At 63.4% G+C, this 19,521-nt stretch overlaps 1 protein-coding gene across 5 annotated transcripts in view; it reads left to right on the forward strand.

The window, feature by feature from the left end:
- NAV1 (neuron navigator 1) overlaps positions 1–19,521 on the forward strand; it is a 275,511-nt gene that overhangs the window by 239,491 nt on the left and 16,499 nt on the right. For 4 of the 5 annotated variants that reach the window (XM_074977505.1, XM_074977506.1, XM_074977507.1 and 1 more), the window contains 13 exons: positions 4,157–4,295; positions 4,756–5,056; positions 7,000–7,693; positions 8,779–9,219; positions 9,582–9,623; positions 10,251–10,387; positions 10,918–11,088; positions 11,969–12,021; positions 12,235–12,258; positions 12,371–12,448; positions 13,281–13,364; positions 14,440–14,551; positions 14,968–15,089. In XM_074977505.1, coding sequence (XP_074833606.1) covers positions 4,157–4,295; positions 4,756–5,056; positions 7,000–7,693; positions 8,779–9,219; positions 9,582–9,623; positions 10,251–10,387; positions 10,918–11,088; positions 11,969–12,021; positions 12,235–12,258; positions 12,371–12,448; positions 13,281–13,364; positions 14,440–14,551; positions 14,968–15,089 — 2,398 coding nt within the window. The remainder of the gene's footprint in view (positions 1–4,156; positions 4,296–4,755; positions 5,057–6,999; positions 7,694–8,778; positions 9,220–9,581; positions 9,624–10,250; positions 10,388–10,917; positions 11,089–11,968; positions 12,022–12,234; positions 12,259–12,370; positions 12,449–13,280; positions 13,365–14,439; positions 14,552–14,967; positions 15,090–19,521) is intronic. The other variant, XM_074977504.1, reaches the window with a different exon arrangement.

Genomic DNA, 19,521 nt, shown 5'->3' on the forward strand with positions numbered 1-19,521 from the left:
CATTTCATACAATGACGTGTTTGTACAGCTCTGTGTTTTACACCCCCAGATGGAAGTACAAAATTTATAGTCAAATTCATTTATTTTATAACCTCTGGGAAGCTGGAGAAGGGAAGCAATTTGTCACTAACAGCGTGTTGCAACACTTGTGTATTTTAAGCCCTGCTTTTTTGGAAGGAAGTAGCTTTTAAAAGTGAGGCGAAACTTTGGTCTTGCGAGCTCCCATCAGACCACGCTGATCTGGAAAGGCTGAGGACCACGCCTCTGTCACACGTGGGCGATTATGCAGAAAACGTGTTTGCAAGTTCTGGAACACTTAACATGCCAGTAATGCTGCCCTGCGGTGCTGCTTGCTCCGATACACTAGAACGAACGTTTTGCAATGGTAGGATTTTTGCCTCTGTAAATGGTAGGTATGGGGGGGTGCTTTAAAAAAGGGTGGGGGTGAGAAACACTGACCTAGGTGAGCATGGCAGGCCTGGCCGGGGGAAAAGCATTGCTCCCGGGTGGGGCTGCAGGGTGGATGACAGTCCAGGGCTGAGCTGTGCTATCCAGGTCTCCAGGTGCGCTTAGGCCCACGTGAAGGAGGACTCCTGGTGAGGAATGAGGCAACGGGGTGATTTTAGGGAAGCTATGGGCCTGGATCACACCTGCCATCCCATCCCCCCAGCTCAGGCGTGTGCCTGTGTTCACCAAGATGGGCTTGTTCCCCCTCTGCTGAGCAGGCCCGGGTGTGACTAGCCCAGAGCTGGGAGTGTTTGGACCCAGAGGTTCGGTTCAGCTTGTGGAGCCAAGGGCTGGTTGCCAACCCTGACTCTGCATCCTGTCCCAGTGCTGGGTCCTGCAGGGTCCAGGGCAGAGTAGGTGGTTGTGTTGGCAAGTGGCAGGTCAGAGCAGCCTCGCCCTCCCCTCTGTTCTCTGCAGCGGGACGGGAGAGGGGGACCTGACTGCAAGCAAGGGCCAGGCTGTTTAGGAAAGGTTCTCCAGTGATCTCCCGTTGGTTGCTGGGCACCAGGACACCGGGGTCCTTTTCCTCGGCGCTGTGCGACCTGGGCCGGGGCCTCTTGTGGCACACCCAGCTAGCAGGGGCTGCCTGCTGCGCACGGCTGTATGTTGGCGTCTTGGCTGGCTCCAGGACTGGATGACTGGGGGGTCCCTGCTGCAGGGGCAGGTAAGTTCAGTGCTCTGCAGACCAGCCCAGCAAGCACCTTGGAGTGTGCTGAAGCTGAACCAGAGCTGCTACCGGAGCCAGGAGTCTGCCCCCTCTGCCCTGTGGCCCAGGCCTGCTGAGCAGGGGGAGATGGGGCTGTCCTGGAGCCCATCGCACAGAGGGGCTGGGCGTGTTCCGTGTAAGCTGGGGCCTAGGTGCCGGCCGGCCGATGAGCAGAACGCCGCAGCCGGCGGTGGGTGCGGGTGGGGCACACAGCTGGGTGCGCAGAACGAAGCGTGCTCTGCCCGTGGATGGGAACGTGAGCGGGAATGCGGGTGCTGGGGCAGGGGCAGGAGTCAGCTGGAAATGAAAGTCTGCTCCAGCAATCCCTGCGGGCGTCCCCGAAGCGTCCTCCTCCTGGGGCCGGGACATGGGCAGACAGGCCGACCTGCTCTGCGCTTCAAGGCGCAGCGTCTTCACAACCTGGCGTCAGCCGAGTGACTCCACATCTAGCAGCTCCGTGTCTGTGACCCTGTGTGGATCGCGTGTGGGTGCTGTGGGGCTTGGGGACGTGGGGTTTTGCTTCCAGTCTCCCCCGCCGCAGCGATGAAAGGGTCATGTCCCCTCTCGCCCCCGACGCCACCCTGGCCAGGGGACTGGTCAGATCAGTGTTCCTCAACCTCTTCTGTAAACTCCCCCTTTTCAGAAGCCCCCTCTCTTCCTAAGGGCGCACATCCCACCCACTGGGAAACGTGGCCCTACGGTAATCTGAGCTCTTAAAGCCATTCAGCCCGTCCAGCTCGCTGTGCCCTTCTCAGCAGTCAGGTTTGTTCTGCATCCCATCTAGTTACGCCTCGCTGAAAAACGACTGACTGACAGCCACAAAAATATCCCAGAACACCGCTACCGACAACGCGCTGCCTTTCTGCCATCTCTATCAAATACCTGCATCGGGACAGAAACGTGGTACTTAAGCTGCAGCGTCAGGCGGAGGAACGAAGTCCTTGTCTGAATGAACTCTTCGATTGTACTGACTTTACCAGTGTGTTTATGTAGCCTGTTGTAAAACTAGGCAAATCTCTAGATGAGTGGCTGTTCCCCGGACAACCTTGGTGCACCCCTCTAGGGTACACGTACCCCTGGTTGAGAGACACTGCGGTAGTTCAAAGGGCAGTCAACAGTATCTGCTTGTTGCTCTCCTTGGTTCTGGGTGGTGGTAATGGGCCTGGAGCTTGAGAGCATTAGTCCCAGTGGGATCCTGGCTGCTTGTACAGTCAGGGCACAACTCTGCGCTGATTAGGCCTCAGTTGGAGTTTTGTGTCCAGTTCTGGGCACCACATTTCAAGAAAGACGTGGAGAAATTGGAAAGGGTCAAGAAAAGAGCAACAAGAATGATCAAAGGTCTAGAGAACATGACCTGTGAAGAAAGGCTGAAAGAATTGGGCTTGTTTAGTTTGGAAGAGAGAAGATTGAGGGGGGGGACATGATAGCAGTTTTCAGGTATCTAAAAGGGTGTCATAAGGAGGAAGGAGAAAACTTGTTCTTCTTGGCCTCTGAGGATAGAACAAGAGGCAATGGGCTTAAACTGCAGCAAGGGAGGTTTAGGTTGGACATTAGGAAAAAGTTCCTAACTGTCAGGGCAGTCAAACACTGGCATAAATTGCCAAGGGAGGTTGTGGAATCTCCATCAGGGTAGATATTTAAGAACAGGTTAGATAGATGTCTATCAGGGATGGTCTAGACAGTACTTGGTCCTGCCATTGGGGCAGGGGGCTGGACTTGATGGCCTCTCGAGGTCCCTTCCAGTCCTAGAGTTCTGTGATTCTGTGCTCATAATGCCAGGCAGCAGCCAACTGATGGTCTCTGTCACCGCCCTAGCACGCAGCCGTCCTGGCGCTTTCTTCACCAGCTGTCAGCCCATGTGAAACGTGCTCCTCAGTAGCAGGATGAGCAGCTGTCCGCTTCCTGGCCCTCCATGCTGGGGTACCTGCCTCTGGCTCCCGCCCCGTGGAGATAATGTCCTCAGCATGGGCTTTTCCCAGCCAGCCCCTGTTAAAACCAACCTTTGGCTCCGGCGTTGTGCTGTCCTGCTGATGCCCTCTGTGGATCAGCAAGGGCACTCTGCTCTCGCACTGAAGTCAGGAGGTGTCCTGCTGGTGATTCAAACAGGGCCAGGATCAGGCCCTAGTGAGTGCACCAGAGCTCACGCTGGTTCTTGGCTAGCTCCCATGGTGGAGCTGGCCTGTGGCTGGGAGGGATCGGCAGGGGCTCTCCAGGAAGGCTACCCAGTGGTCTGAACCACAATGCATGACCATGTTTGAGCAGGATGAACCTATGTTTGGTCACAGGCAGCCTTGATCTGCAACTGGGTTATAACTTCGTTCGGCCCCTTCTGCAGGGGCCTGATCACACGTGATCAGCATGGCCCCTTGCCAGCCCGTGGCTTTAAAAACTGAAATGTGCTCCAAAGCGGGCTGTGGTCAGTCTCCTTCTGCGACCCACCCAGTCCCCGTGGGTGCTCCAGCTGGGGTCAACGCATGTTACCCCAGGACAAAGCCTTTGGAAGAACATCCCACCCTCTCCCGTCCTTCCCGGAATCCCAGCTCCGAGCCTGTCCAGGAAGGAGCGGCTCTGTGGCCTGCCGTGTGCCGGCAGCCGTAACTCACGCGGGAGGGTGCATTGCTCAACAGCATGCGCTTCCCAGGGCTTCCCGCCTAGCCCTTCCCTGCCGGGGGACTCGGCTGGGCGGCTTCCAGGGAACTCGTTTGCTCCTCTCCGAATTTCCTCCCTGCTCCTGGGTGCAAGGGGTGGGTCTGAGCTGCAGAGCCCCGACCCTGGACTTGGGGCTCTGGGGTTCCCCAGCGGGGTATGGCCACCCGGGGCTGGCTGTGTGTGGCCTCTGGGAGCCGTAGGGTGGGAGGGGCGGCCCTGCTTTCCCCCATAACACTGGCAGCACGTGGGGCTGTGCCCAGTGGCACTAAATCTCTCTCTCTCTGTCTCCTCCAGCTGGGATGAAAGCAGCTCCATCAGCAGTGGCCTTAGCGATGCCTCCGACAACCTCAGCTCGGAAGAGTTCAACGCCAGCTCCTCCCTCAACTCCCTCCCATCCAGCCCCACGGCGTCCCGCAGGAACTCTGCCATCGCGGTACGTTCCAGCCCCACGCCTGGCTGCCCAGGCAGGCAACGAATGCCACCCACCGCCTGCGCTGGGTTGTTGAGGGCCCTGCGCCGTCAGAGAGTGGGTCTGCTTTGTTTCCCCAGCAGGTAGAAAGTTAGCCTCCAGCCCCAGCGCAGGAGCAGAATGAGTGCAGCCTTTCTGGCTCTGGCTCTGGGGTGTGAGTCAGCGTACCAGGGGTCTCTTCCTGGCTATGGCACGGTCTCCCTGCATGGCCTTCTGGCACGCTGCTGAGGGGGAAACTGAGGCACAGAGCGGGGCAGTGATGCCGGAGGCCAGGCAGCGGGTCAGAAGTGGAGCGGGGAATAGAACCCTTGCACTGTCCCCAGCGTCTCCGTTCTCCTCCCCGAGCTGCGGTGTTGCTTGGCCGGGCGGTGGGTGCAGCTGGCTGTGTGTGGCCCCCCTCACCCCTGCCCTCTGCCTCGCACAGCTGCGCACGGACTCGGAGAAGCGCTCGCTGGCCGAGAGCGGGCTGAGCTGGTACAGCGAGGCGGAGGAGAAGGGCCCCAAGAAGCTGGACTACGACAGCGGCAGCCTCAAGCTGGAGCACGGCTCTTCCAAGTGGCGGCGGGAGCGGGCCGAGAGCTGCGACGAGGCCCCCGCCAAGGGCGGGGAGCTGAAGAAACCCGTCAGCCTGGGCCCGCCGGGCTCCCTGAAGAAGGGCAAGACGCCGCCCGTGGGAGTGACCTCGCCCATCACCCACACGGCCCAGAGCACCCTCAAAGTGGCAGGTGAGGCGGCAGCAGGGGAAGGTGTGGGGTGCGCTCCCTGTCACGCCGCCAGGGGCTCGGCCCAAAGCGGGTGCCTCAGGGCCATGGGGCGCTGCCATGTGCTGCAGGACGGCCTGCTCCGGTGGCTGGCACGGGGATGCCAACCAGCCGCGCCGGGCGAGGGGCGGCTGCCCACGGCTGGTGCACAGGCTGGGGCTTGGGGTTCAGCCGGGGGGTCGGGTGGGAGACAGCTGTGTGGTGTCCTCCCAGGGAGTGGTGTGGGGGCCTTGGAAGGGAGAAGTGGGGAGTAAGCACAATCCACCAAGGGTTCGTCAGGGCCATGCGCAAGCAGCTGCCCCAGCGCTGGGCAAGGTGGGCAGCTGGGGAGCTCTGCCTTGGGCTGCCTTCAGTGCCAGCACCGTGAGGCCTATCCAGACTGTGCCACAATGTGCGGCTCTCCCAGCCCAGCTCCCCACCCGCGGGCAGAGGCGACTCGCTCAGCAGGGCGAACAGGTGATCAGCCGACAGGGACACAGCGTAGAACAGATGTGTCAGCACAGGAGCCGTTGGTACCATCCATCTTGGGGAGAGGGGCCCAGAGGGGGTCCCTGAGCTGGGCCCTGGCCCCCTTCCTCCCTCTCCAGCCAGCCCAGCCTGCCCCACTCCACTGCCCAGTTCCAATTCACACCAGCCAGGCCCCTCCTGCCTCCTTTGGCCTGTTTCTGGGGGAAGAAAGGCCTCACCTGGTTGCCTAGGTTACAGAGAGCAGGGAGGGCCATTGCCTAGGTGTGAGAAATCATCACACTGAAACTCCTCTCACCACTGTGCACTGATGCTGTGCCTGGGGAAACTGAGGCACACACCTCAGGTTGCTACAGGACAGTAGGAAACGCATGCAGCCTAACCAGGGGACTAGAATCCTCACACCCACCCCAGTGGCACCGTCCCCGCAGGGCCCCCACATCCCTCTGGTTCCCCAGGACAGTGCTGCTGGGCTCTTGCAGAGTGCAGGAAAAGCTTTCATATAACCCAAGGGCTGGAAGGGACCTCAGGAGGTCATCTAGTCCAGCCCCCTGCCCAAAGCAGGATCTACCCAACTAAGTCATCCCAGCCAGGACCTTGTCAAGCCGGGACTTAAAATCTTCTAGGGATGGAGATTCCACCACCTGTCTCTCACAAAGAGCCCCTCAGTCCTGTCAGCTCCGAGGCCCATGGTCAACTGTTCCCAGTCATGTATTGCCTGCCCTGGGGGTGCCGGTGACAGAAGGGAGCAGGACATGTGCCAGTTATTGTGCAAGCCAGGAGTGTAAATCTTAGACATGGCTCGCAGGCTGTGCCCCCTACTCAGCTGCGCTGGGGCCTTTCCAGCTTGGGTTGGGGCAGCCTGGAACCCCTGCACAGTGTTCCCCAGAGAGGGCTAGACTGCACATCTCACCGAGCTGGAAGGGACCTCAGGAGGTCAAGTCCAGTCCCCTGCACCCTTGGCAGGACCAGGCACCCTCTCCCATTTCTCTTTATTATTATTAACCTATTTGCCCCAGATCTCTAAGTGGTCCCCTCAAGGGCTGAGCTCACAGCCCTGGGTTTAGCAGGCCAATGCTCAAACCACTGAGCTATTGCTCCTCCCTGCAGTTCAGGCGTCCGGGATTCTATTCCCGGCTGTGCTGCTGGGTGAATGACCACCCTGCTGTGCCTCAGTTTCCCCATTGGCCCAATAGAGGTGATGATTCTGGCCTCCTTGGTAAAGGACTCTGACATCTATGGTTGGGAAATGCTGCCTGGGAACCAGAGCATGGTACGTCCATCTCGTTGGTGTCAGCACAGGTTGGGCTGGTTGCAGAGCAGAAGCTCTATGTGGTCCTTTGCCCCATGAGCCCAGTCTGTCTCAGGTGAGCCCCATTGCAGGGGGCTCGGGCAAGCTCCTCTGTTGCTTGTGACCTCGGTTTCTCTCTACTCCCCCCCAGGCAAAGCAGAAGCCAAAGCCCCGGACAAAAGCAAGCTGGCCGTGAAGAACGCTGGCCTGCAGCGCTCTTCATCCGACGCCGGCCGGGATAGACTCGGGGATGCCAAGAAGCCTCCCTCAGGGCTCGCCCGGCCCTCCACCTCCGGCTCCTTTGGGTACAAGAAGCCGCCTCCTGCCACCGGCACCGCTACAGTGATGCAGGCAGGCGGCTCAGCCACGCTCGGCAAGATGCAAAAGAGCTCAGGCATTCCTGTGAAGCCTGTCACCGGAAGGAAAACCAGCCTGGACGTCTCCAACGCCGGCGAGCCCGGCTTCCTGGCCCCCGGGGCGCGCTCTGCTATCCAATACCGGAGCCTGCCGCGGCCGGCCAAATCCAGCTCCATGAGCGTGACGGGTGGGCGCGGTGGGAACCGGCCCGTGAGCAGCAGCATTGACCCCAGCCTCCTGAGCACCAAGCAGGGGGCCATCTCGGTGTCGCGGCTCAAGGAGCCCTCCAAGATCGGCACGAGCCGAGGCACGCCAGCCCCGGTGAACCAGACCGACCGCGAGAAGGAGAAAGCCAAGGCCAAGGCTGTGGCCCTGGACTCCGAGTGCATCTCGCTGAAGAGCATTGGCTCCCCGGAAAGCACCCCCAAGGCCCAAGCCAGCCACCCGCCTGCTGCCAAAGTGGCTGAGTTGCCCCCAACTCCACTCAGGTAGGAGGCAGGGGAGATGCCCAGCTCCAGTGCCACTGCCACCGGTAGTCAGGGTGCTGGTGGAAACCTGGGCTTTCAATTGAGAAAGCAACCCCCTGCGGGCCTGTATGTGTCAGCGTTTGCCACAGTGCCTCTTGGGAATTGTAGTTTGGTTACCTCCTGTCCCTGTTCTTCCCGATGGCCTGGGCTCCTCCGCTGGACTCCAGCTCCCATGATGCCTCATGGCTAGGGTCTCCCACAGGGCATGTCTTCCCTCTCCAAGCGGTGAGACCGGGGTTAGAGTCCAACCCGGGGTCCGTCAGGACTAGGGGGCGTGGCAATGGGCCTCCCAAGCGAAATCTCCTTGGCTGTCAACTGAGAGGTTAGTGTTCAGAGCTGCTGCTGAAAAGTGGAAGTTTCCAGGGGACGGTGACACGAGGCCAGTTCAGCCTGAGTCCCCTCCTCTCCCGCTCGGGTACCCAGCAGATGGACGTGACCCAGAAAGAGGCAGATCCCTGGTCTTGGCCGCTGACACTGACTCCACAGCGCTTGGCATCTGCTTTTTTGCTGGTACCGCCTGCCTGTCCCTGACCAGGAACACACCAGCGCCTGGTGAGCAGCACTAGGCTGCCCTGGGCAAGGGGGAAGCCCGGCCCAAGGGAACAGACTCCCCGCGTGCCTGCGGGGCAGAGAAGGGCGTTCGCGGTGGCTGAGGAAGTCGCTCCCCCAGAGGGTTCTTCCCAGCTCTGGCTGGGGCCCCCAAAGCAGCGATCTTGTGGAAAGTCCCTGTGGGGTGGCCATGGTGGCAGCGGGGTTCTCCTGTGGGGCGGGGGCTGGGGCTGGGGATTAGCCGTGTGGTTTTGTACAGGGGCTGGTCTCCGGGGTGTCTGAGTGGGGACTGGGAGCGGGTGACACTAGAAACATCCCTGAGCCCGAGGCCTGTGACACGTCACTGCTCTTTATTAGCCCTTTCTGTGATCTGTCCCTCTGCCTGCAGGTGGGGCAGGTCTCCAGGGGCCCAGCCCTCCAGGCTGTGCTCTCCCGGGCAAGCTGGGCTCTGCTGCCCTCCTGCCTGGCACCCCCTCAGCTCGGTTGTGTTTCCCCAGGGCGCCCGCCAAGAGTTTCGTGAAGCCCCCTTCCCTGGCCAACTTGGACAAGGTCAACTCCAACAGCCTGGACCTGCCCTCCTCCAGCGACCTGCCCCACGCCAGCAAGCGGCAGGAGCTGCCCACGGCGGGAGGCCACCTCACGCCCTGCTTCACCCCCAGCCCTGCCCCCATCCTCAACATCAACTCTGCCAGCTTCTCCCAGGGTCTGGAGCTTATGAGCAGCTTCAGCGTCCCCAAGGAGGGGGGCAGGATGTACCCCAAGCTCTCCGGCCTGCACCGCAGCATGGAGTCGCTGCAGATGCCAATCAGCCTGCCCAGTGCCTTTCCTGGGGGCAGCGCCCCTGCTCCCACCCCTGCCCCTGCCCCTCCTGTCAGCACAGAGGAAGAGACCAGTGAGCCGGGCTGGACCGGCAGCCCCAGAGCTGCACATCTGGACAGGTACAGAGCCGCCTCCCAGATGTGCTGGGGCCTGGCTAGCAGGGGCAGGGAGGGGTTTCCAGAGCCTCCGTGCCTAGTTTTAGGGGCTCACAGAACCCCAGCCCCCCAACCACCCTGCCCTGGGGAGGGCTGCCTGGTCCCTTGGGCACCCGGTGGCCCTAGGGGCAGGCAGCTTGGTGATGTCAGGCCAGAATCCCCTCTGCACCCTGGAGATGCTGGTCCCAGTCCCGTACCCACGCCCAGTGCAGCCAGCCTCCTGGCCCCACCGCCACTGGCCTGGCCCCCGGCTGGGCATTGCCCTGGGGACGCCCCTCCCTTTCTCTGCCCAGAGCCGACCGTAACTCGTGTCTCTTCCTCCCCAGCGCCAGCCGGGACCGGAACACGCTGCCCAAGAAGGGGCTGAGGTAAAACCTGGGTGTCTGGGTGGCCCCTGGGAGTCGCTGTGGGGTCTCCCAGTTGCGGGGGGCAGGCCACTCGCCCTCCACTGGTGCTGGGGACCTGAGGCGCTTAGGGGAACGACCCTGTGTTTCCTCGTCCAGTGCTGTAGCCACTGGGCCGTCGTCCTGCCACTCGCCCCAAAGGCCGGGAGCACAGCGGGTCGCTGGGAGCGTGGGCAGAATGGTGTCCCCAGCGCTGCAGGAGACGTGCCCTGGATGGCAGGCAGGGCCTGCCGAGATCCCGCTGGCTGGGGCAGTAGGATGTGCCGTGGGGCTGGAGGGGGACCTCTCGGCAAGCGAAAGGCTTGCGGACTCGGAGCCTAGCCCAGCCCCACGCCTCGTCTGGTCCGTGGGAGTCCCCAGAGGCAGGCCAAGCCCCCGCCTGGCCATTGGGTTGGGCACAGCCTTGCGGGCTCGGACCGTCCTATCGTCCCGGTGGGGATCTGGCCCCGGGTCACCTCCTGGCATTCCGAGTGCTCTGCCAAGAGCCGTGGCCAGCGCGAAGCCCTGGGGCACGTCTCGCCTGGCCGGGGCGAATGGCCTAGGGCAGCTCCTGGCAGGGCCACCTGCTGACGGCTCCCTCGGCTTTGGCAGGTACCAGCTCCAGTCCCAGGAGGAGGCCAAGGAGCGGCGACACTCCCACGCCATCGGAGGGCCCTCGGAGTCGGACGACCTGCCGGAACTACCCTCCCCTCCCGCCCTGGCCGGGAAAGGGCCGCTTACAAATATCGGTCAGTCTCCTGGGCTGGGCTGGGCAACCCTGGCGAGTGCAAATCAGCACACGGAGGCCTGCAGTGCCCGTGGGGCGCAGCCCGGCCTCTGTGCCCCCGAGAGCGGAGCTGTGTTGCCCACAGACGCCGCCAAAGCCAGGGGCCTCTGGCACCTGCCCCAGCCGGGCTCTCAGGGCTGCCTGTTCACACAGGCCGTTGGGCAGGCAGCCAGGGTGCTGGCAGGCTGCCTGCCTGGGGCTGGGCCGTACCCCATGGGGCCGAGGGCAGCTGTGGGGCCTTCTCTCCCTTACGCTGGGGGAATTGGCGGCAGTGGGATGTTCCTGATTTACACCAGCGTGAGGGCTCCGGCCGGTGGGGTAACTCCTGGTTTACCCCAGGGTGAGTGGGGTGGATCCCGGCCTAGTCGGGTGTCGCTTGACTGCCCCCAGCTCTGGCGGGAAGCGGCCCCGCCAGCCCGAGCGGCTCTCGAACAATCTGCCAGGGTTGGACTAGCTCCCATCGCTGCTCCTGACCCTGCCTCCTCCCCACAGTGAGCCCTACCTCCGCCGCCGCGCCCCGGATCACCCGCTCCAACAGCATCCCCACCCACGACTCCGCCTTCGAGCTGTACAGCGCCTCCCCGATGGGCAGCACCCTCTCCCTGGCCGACCGGCCCAAGGGCATGATCCGCTCAGGCTCCTTCCGGGACCCTGCGGACGATGGTGAGACGCTCGGGCCCCGGCTGGAGCAGCAGGCTCTGCCCTGCACGTGCCCTGCCCTTCCCTCCGGGCGCCTTTGGCAGCCTGCCCCTGAGCACCGGAGCATTGCTTGCCCCAGTGGGGAAGGAAAAGGGTTAACGCTGCCGGCCCGTAAGTGGGGCTCCCCGGCAGCCATCGTCCCCCGCTGAGCAGTGCCTAGGCCCGCAGCAGCCCTGCCCGGTCCCTGCCAGCGCACTGAGTTGGGGCGCGATGGGCCCCCCAGGCACTGTCTGCTCCCAGCCCGAGTGCACCGCCCTGCTGGGAGAGGGTGAAGCTAGAGAGGCCCCTGGGCGCAGAGCTGGGCTGGGAACCTGGCCCTGGGGCTGCACACGAGCAGGTACCCCCGGGCTTGGCCCCCGGGTGGGCGTGGAGGATGGCTTCGCTCTAGGGCCAGGGAGGGGGGTTTGGGCAGCTGGGCATGCAGAGCCTCGTGGGCTCTGCCTGGAGGGCGATGGAGCCCCCATGGCCAAGGCGCAGGGTTGGGAGTCTCTGTGTCACCTGGGGCGAGGGCCCCTCCCTGTGCCTCAGTTTCCCCAACCGTACAACAGGGCTGGTGATGCTGACCCAGCCCTGCCGGGGAGCTGTTGGGATGGGCAGCGGCTGCTCAGAGGCGTCCCTACAGCAGTGTGAGCTCCTTAGCTGAGTGGTGGCCCACAACAAAGGCGACTTGCCAGGGCTGGCTGCCCAGCTGCTGCCTGTGCTGAATGTGGTCCCTGCCTGTGACCTACCCCTCCTCCCCAGTCCTCCCCTGCCGTGGCGTCCCCCAGAGCCCCGGCAAAGCCCCCCTCCCCACAGCCCCTTTACGGGGCGGCTCTGTGACTCGGGCCTGTTCGTTCTGTTGCAGTTCATGGGTCGGTGCTGTCCCTGGCCTCCAGCGCTTCGTCCACGTACTCATCGGTAGGTGCCGCTCCCGCCCCCCTGCGCGTCGGGGAGGGGCATGGGGCCAGGCTGCCCCCCGGGGCTGTAGAGAGGTGGGCAGGGCACAGCCAGCTGCTGCCTGGATGGCCTAGTGGGGTCAGGGCTCAGTTCTGTGCATGCCTCTGTCTGTCTGTCCCTCACCCCCCTCTCTGTCTGTCTGTCTCTCCTCCCTGCTGCGCCGCGCTCTGCCAGGCGGAGGAGAGGGTGCAGTCCGAGGTACGGTGAGATCCCCCTTCTCCGCCCGCCCTGCCCACCCGCTCCGGGTCCCTGAGTGCGGGGAGTGGTTGATTCCCCCCCTTGACCCCCACACCGTCTTCGTTTCCTGTAGCAAATCCGCAAGCTGCGCCGGGAGCTGGAGTCGTCCCAGGAGAAGGTGGCAACGCTCACGTCCCAGCTGTCGGCCAACGTGAGTCCGGCACAGCCCTGGGCCAGGCCTAATGCTGGCAGGGGGCTGGCCAGGCTGGGGTCCCACGGTAATGGGGAAAAATGGGAGGCATGTGATGGAGCAGAGGGGACCCTCGCCCCAGGGACAAGGCTGGGGTCGGGAGCACCCGCCCCCGGCAGCAGCTGGGCCCGTCTGTGACCCTGCCAGGAGGGGAAGGCTCACCCCCGGGCAGCAGCCAGTTCTCAGCTGGGGCCGGTGCGTTCCACAGGGAGATGCAGCCGCACGCTGCTCTGTGTTGTGGGACGACTCGCTGCCGCCCTGAGCTCATCCCCCAGGCTGCTCTGGGGTGGCACCGCTGCTTTTGGCACCGCGCTCAGGAGGCGGCCAGCGGTGGAGATGGCCACTGTCCCCGCCTGGGCTCGGAGCAGCAGGCCCTGCAGCAGAGCCCTCCATGGGGACCACACACTCCCCTCCAGCCTGGCCTCACCTGGCATCCTCCTATCCCAGCTGTGGCACCTCCCCTGGATTCCAGGGGTCCAGCCCCACCTCCAGCCCTCCCCTCTGGCTCCACCTCTCCTTTCCCAGGGCAGAGCCCCTCTCTGGGGGCGAGTGGCCAGAACTCTCCCCACTGCGACGTCCCTCCTCTCGCGCGGAGGGGCCTCGTCAGTTGTACGGCCGTGCTGATCCAGGCTGGGAGGGTTCAGGGAGTGCCACGGGCCTGCCACCCCCACGCGGGCACTGGCCACGTGCCGGCCGCTGGGCTGAGCGGAGGGGCCGGCTGGGGACTGGCTCCTCCCCGTGCTCTGTCTCCATCCCCCAGCTGACCACACCGCTGTCTCCCGTTGCCTTTCAGGCGAACCTGGTGGCGGCCTTCGAGCAGAGCCTGGTGAACATGACGTCCCGTCTGCGCCAGCTGGCAGAGACGGCGGAGGAGAAGGTGGGTGCTGCTTAGGGCAAGACGAGCAGCTGGTGGGGTGCTTCCCCCACCCCAGTGCCACCCCGCCCCCCCCGAGCTGTAGGCCCTGGGGGATAGAACTTGTTACTGTCAGCTCCCGATGAGGCCCTCCAGCTACATCAGCCAAAGGAGCGCCCGTCCCATGGGCAGGCCAGCCCCTCGGTCCAGGAGACAGCCCAGGCACCAAGAGCCAGCTGCGGGGTGGGGGATCCTCCTAGGGCCTTGAACAGCTTCTGTGTGCAGAGCTGTGGCTGTTCAGCTTGGAAAAGAGGCGACTAAGGGGGGCTAGGACGGAGGGCTATAAAATCACAATTGGGGGAAAAGGAAAGGTTACTTACTTGTCCCCATGACGGAAGAGCCAGGGGGCACCCAATGGGCTGCAGGTTTCAAGCTAACACAAAGCAATTTTCCTTCGCCCAGCATGTGGTCGGCCCATGGAACTCCTTGCTGGAGGATATTGAAGGGCTCAGAAAAGAGCTAGAAAACTGAAGGGATAGATCCATCAGAGGCCATTGGCCGGGCTTGGCGGGGGTGTCTCTAGCCTCCCTGCGTCGGACGCTGGGAATGGCTGACGGGAGGGATCACCTGTGCTGTTCGTGGCCTCTGGGGCACTGGCCACAGCCAGAAGATGGAACCTGGGCTTGATGCACTTTTGGGCTCACCCAGTGCGACCATTCTCGTGCTCTTGGAAACGCGCACAGCCATTGTCCTTGCAGGAGGCTGGCTGTGCCTTGGGCCGATCCCTGGGAGAGCTGATTGGAGGGACGCCCCCATGTAATGCTCCCGCTGGGCCTGTACTTCTCCTCTTGCATGCCTGATCTCTGCCAGCTGGTGTACTGGCCGCCCTGGAGTGGCCAGGGTCATCTCAGGCAGTGATGTCCAGCCCAGGGGCACAGGCCAGACCCCGGAGGCTGGTTGCCTGCTGTACCGAGCACTCTGAGCCAGGAGCTGGTTTGGGGAGAGGTGCTTGCTGTGTACACCTTAGTAGCAGGTGGGCATCCCCAGGGTCTCCACCCAGAGGGGGCTGTGGGGTACTGACCTTGTGCCGTCTCTGCAGGACACGGAGCTGCTGGACCTGCGGGAGACCATCGACTTCCTGAAGAAGAAGAACTCGGAGGCCCAGGCTGTGATCCAGGGAGCTCTGAACGGGACTGACGTCACACCCAAAGGTGAGCCAGGTGCCACGGCAGTGCTGTTCTTTACTCCTCCCTGCTACAGGCCAGCACCCGGCCTGTGCACCAAACCCCCAGGCCGCGTGCTGCTCCAGTCGGGGCCTGGACCCTCGCCAGACGGGGGGGAAAGGGGAGCGTTGGGCTTCTGCTCATTCACAGGATTCAGACACCCCCAAGTGCCCTGCCTGAGGCCCTGCCCGGGGGAGAAACAACTCAAAGCACACACCTCCCCCGGGGGAAGAGAAGGTGCCTCCGACGGCTCCGGGCGAGTGGAAGCGAAGTGAGGGGAAATCCAGGGAAGGCAGCGCAAGAGCTGCGGAGAGCAGGGCAGGTGGCTTGCGAGAATGGCCCCAGTGCGGAGGTCATTGCCCACGTGTGGATTGTCAGCCTCTCTCTCTCCCTGGGCCCCCTAGAGCTGCGCATCAAGAGGCAGAACTCCTCCGACAGCATCTCCAGCCTCAACAGCATCACCAGCCACTCCAGCATCGGCAGCGGCAAGGATGCCGAGGCCAAGAAGAAGAAGAAGAAGAGCTGGGTAGGTCGGGGGCTGATGGGGAGGCGGAAGGGGGGCGGTGGGGGTTGTCCCGGCAGGGGCCGGCCAGGGATGGGCTGTTCGTGCTGCGTTCCTAGCGCAGAAGATGGGCCTGGGCGCTCTCTGCGTACACCCCGTGGGGAGCCAGAGCTTCCTCGTGGCAGTGCTTTGCGGGCTCTGGCTGTGGCTCCAGGGGCTATGTTGCCGGCTGGGCAGGGCTTTCAGCCCACCCCAGGAAGCTCTCCAGCCCAGGTCTCTACTTGTGCCCCGTTCTGGTCTGCTCTCCCTTCCCGCTCTGGCCCCCGCCAGGCAGCCTGGAGGGGTGCAGGGGGACAGAGCAGGGACCCGCCTGGAGGCACTCCCAGGCCAGGACTCCCCGTGGGGGTCAGTAACCCCTTCTTTCCAGGGCGCAGAGGGGAAGGGCCAGCCCAGCAGGCTTGGGCAGCTGCCTCGGTCTCCAGGGCTCCCTAGCCATGGGCTGGCCCCAGCCGCTCGGTACAGGCAGGGTTCTGAACGGAGCGCGTGATTAAGTCTTGCTTTGTTCTGTTTTCTCTCCCCCAATGCTGACCACCCTTTTTTTCCAGGTGTACGAGGTAAGTCATATGCCTCCCCTCCCCCCATTCTGCCCCCGTCCAGCGTGGTCACTTCCGACATGGCCCACTCCATCTGGGGCGCGCCCCCGGGGCAACACAGCCTTGGCTTTCCAGCTGCTCCTCACGCCCCAGCCCCCTCAGGCTCTGGCCGAGTGAGGCTGGGCTGGGGGGGAGTCTGGGTTGTCCAGGGGCCGCCGCGGGTGCCTTGGAGTGTTATACCTGAAACGCTGGGGTGGGAGCTGCCTGCAGCGTGCATGTTTCAGCCGCGGGACGGGTTCTCTGGCCTGGGCGGTGCAGGTCAGGCTGTGTAACCAGAACCTGGACCCCGTGAAGCGGGACGCCCCAGCTGGCCGGTCACTGCTGGGTAAAGAGGGGGTCCCTAGCGAGCCCAGAGCCTGAGTGTCCTGGTCTGCAACAGGCTGGGTTGGGTCACGCGAGACCCTTCTGTTGCCGCTGGCCAGGCTGGGGCAGTAGTGGCATTAGTTAACATCCTGCAAACCACCTTGCTCTGCCCTGCCTTCCAGGCCCCCGGGGGCCTCGCTGATGGGCCAGGTAGCAACGGGTCCCAGCCAGCCCTGAGACCTTGGCGTGTTTCCCACGCATCCAGCCCGACGCCCAGAGCACTCAGTGACCACCCTAGCCCGCCGTTCCCACCAAACGGCACCTGTTGGTGCACCAGCCCCCTGCTCCACACGCCTGCCCCCCGGAGACAGGAGGATACGTTATCGGCAAAGGCTGTATCCCAGTCCTGCTGGGAGGCAGGGTAACGGGGAGGCCAGCTGGAGAGCCCTTCCTTAGCCTCGCCCTGGGTTGCTGGTGGCCCAACTCCGTCCCAAACCGGCTGAAATCAAATGGGAAGAGGGCTCAGGTCTCTGAGCTCCTCATTATCCAACCCCAACGGCTGTGTGCTCTGGCGCTTGGAGGGGGGCAGTCACAGTCAGAAGGGGTGGGGGGAGCCTGACCGCAGGGGGCTGTAGGCAGGTCCCTGCCCCTCTCGGCTGGTGGTGGCCGGCAGTGCCTCACGCCCAGCGGAGGTGCTGGCCGAACGTCCTGCAGCCCCCGAGGCCCAGGTTTGTGGAGGCTGGAAGCTCAGGCCTGAGTTTGGGCGGCTCCCCTGCGTTCCCCCATGCTCCCCAGTTCTTCTCCACGAGCTCACTGGCTCCAGGGGGGCAGAGTCCGTCCTTGGAGGGAGCTGGGTCGCTCTCCGTCCCCTCGGAGCAGTGCAGCATGACAGGTGTGTTCCTATGAACGTCTGTTGACAAAACCCAGCGCTGCGACAGGTCCCACAGAGGTGGGGCTGCGGTTCAGCCCCGCCCCTGTTGACCTACATTTCCCATGATGCACTGTGGCCATGCAATCACCATAACTCGCAACCCCCTGGAGATACACAGAGCTGGAGGGGACCCTGAGAGGGCAGTGAGCCTGCACGACCTGTCCCCAGCCCTGACAGCTTTGCTTGTTTTAAATCTAAGCTGCCCCAGACCCCTGAAAGGCCCTTCCGGGGCTGAGTGTGCAGCCCGGGCTTTCCAAGGCCAGTGCTCTAACCACTGAGCCATCCTTCCCCACACAGCCAGCCGTAGGCACCAGGTTCCCCTCCAGCCGCAGGGTGCTTGGCCTGTGACTCTGCCCCCGATCTTCCCATGCCAGTGACACACCCACTCCACCTTCATTTCCCCCCTGCCCAGCTCCAATCCCAGCTGCCAGTTGGGGTGTGGGGGGCAGTCGGGGGGGAGCTTTGTGGTGCTGGGAGCTCCACCCCCCTTGTCTTTCCCTGGGGCTGCGCCAGCCCCTGTGCACCCTGGGAATTGTAGTCCCCTGGGGACTGCAGCCCAGGAAGGGAGGTGGGCACGTGAGGCCCTTGGGCAGCATTTCCCAATCAAAATGTTTCAGGTCCAGACTTCTGGTTTTCCCCTCCCTCCAGCCTCTCAGCGGGGCGCACGGCGCTAGTCAGCCGCCCACGTGGGCCAGCCAGCTCTGGCTGCTGGGCTGAGCCCAGCCGTGCGTTGGCTGTGATGGGAGCTGGGTGGGGCCTGACTCATGGTCCATACGAGTCTCAGGCGTGGTGCAAAGCCAGGGTGAACAAAGGCAAAACCTGTGCCATGGCATCTGGTGACACCCCTGGTACCCAGGGGGCAGGCTGGGCGTGGGGCCGCGAGCGAGGCAGCCAACCCCCCCCCCCATTTCAGAGTGGCTGGGCGTGGGGCCGCGAGCGAGGCAGCCAACCCCCCCCCCATTTCAGAGTGGCTGGGCGTGGGGCCGCGAGCGAGGCAGCCAACGCCCCCCGCCATTTCAGAGTGGCTGGGCGTGGGGCCGCGAGCGAGGCAGCCAACCCCCGCCCCCCATTTCAGAGTGGCTGGGCGTGGGGCCGCGAGCGAGGCAGCCAACGCCCCCCGCCATTTCAGAGTGGCTGGGCGTGGGGCCGCGAGCGAGGCAGCAGGCCCCCACATTTCAGAGTGGCCAGGCCTGGGGCCATGAGCGAGGCAGCTGACACCCCCATTTCAGAGTGGCCGGGCGTGGAGCCGCGAGCGAGGAAGCCGCCCCCTCCCCCACTTCAGAGTGGCCGGGCATGGGGCCGCGAGCGAGGAAGCCACCCCCGCCCATTTCAGAGTGGCCGGGCGTGGGGCCGCGAGCGAGGCAGTCGGCCCCCCCCATTTCAGAGGGGCCAGGCGTGGGGCCGCAAGCAAGGCAGCCGCCCCGCCCCCCATTTCAGAGTGGCCTGGCCCCCAGCTGTGCTGTCAGTTGGTGTGGGTGTGCTGTGCCCTGGCGTGGCCATGTGGCACGCTGTGGCCAGGATGCAGCTCGAGCAGGGGTCTGGGTCGGGGGGCCCAGCCCGTGTGAGCAGCCCTGCTCGCCTCCTCGCTGGAGAGGCACAGGTATGTCCCCTCCCTGAGCCCTGGTGACCTGTGTGGGTTGGAGCAGCTGCGTTGCATTCAGTGGGGCGGGCGCCAGAGCAGGGGCTTGTGTGCGCTTGGCATTCCCCCTCGCACCATGAGCCACGCTCCCCTGCGATCCCCCGGGCCATCCTGCAGCCCGGCACGGCGTGACCTGCCATCTGTGGTTACCTCAGTCAGCAAGGGTGAGGCTCACTACCAGCAGTTGCTCTGGAGGTGTGAACACCAAGGGAGGGGAAGCCGCTTTTGTATTTAGCCAGCCATTCGCCGTCTTTGTTTAAGCCTGAGCTGAGGGCGTCGAATTTGCAGGTGAATTGTAGCTCAGAAACTTCTCTTTGGAGTCTGGTCCTGAAATTTCTGTGGAAATTTCCTGTAGAATTTTCTGTAGAAACTTCCTGTAGAAACTCTTCTTGTTGCCCTTCACGCTCCTTGGTAGCTGCAGTTCCAGTTGTGCTTTCACTTTCCTGATTACTGCCCGGCATTCTCCAGCCATTTATTTATACTCCTCCTCACTCCTCTGTCCAAGTTTCCACTTCTTATACGCATCCTTTTTGAGTCTGAGCTCACCAAGGATTTCCCTGGCAAGCCAGGCTGGTTGCCTTCCATATTCGCTTTTCTTATTGCACATCGTGATGGTTTGTTCCTGTGCCTTCCATAAGAGCTCTTTAAAATACTGCCCATTCTCCTGAACTCCTTTCCCCTTCGTATTAGCTTCCCTGGGGATCCTGCCCATCAGTTCCCTCAGGGTCTGGGCCCCAATTGATGGGAAGGAAGTGAGGGCAGGGATCTGAGCAGCCACACGGATGAAGGTGAGAGAGTAGGGGCACTGTGCCATGCATGAGGCCCAGGGCATCTCCCCTGGGGTCTGGAGGGGCTGCTTCAGGGAGTCCCTCTCCCCCGGTGGGCTGGCTGAGTAGCTGGTGGAGGTAGGACCAGAGAGCCACTAACCCC

Source organism: Carettochelys insculpta, chromosome 26 (assembly GCF_033958435.1).
Source record: "Carettochelys insculpta isolate YL-2023 chromosome 26, ASM3395843v1, whole genome shotgun sequence".
In the NCBI taxonomy this organism is placed as follows: domain Eukaryota; kingdom Metazoa; phylum Chordata; order Testudines; family Carettochelyidae; genus Carettochelys; species Carettochelys insculpta.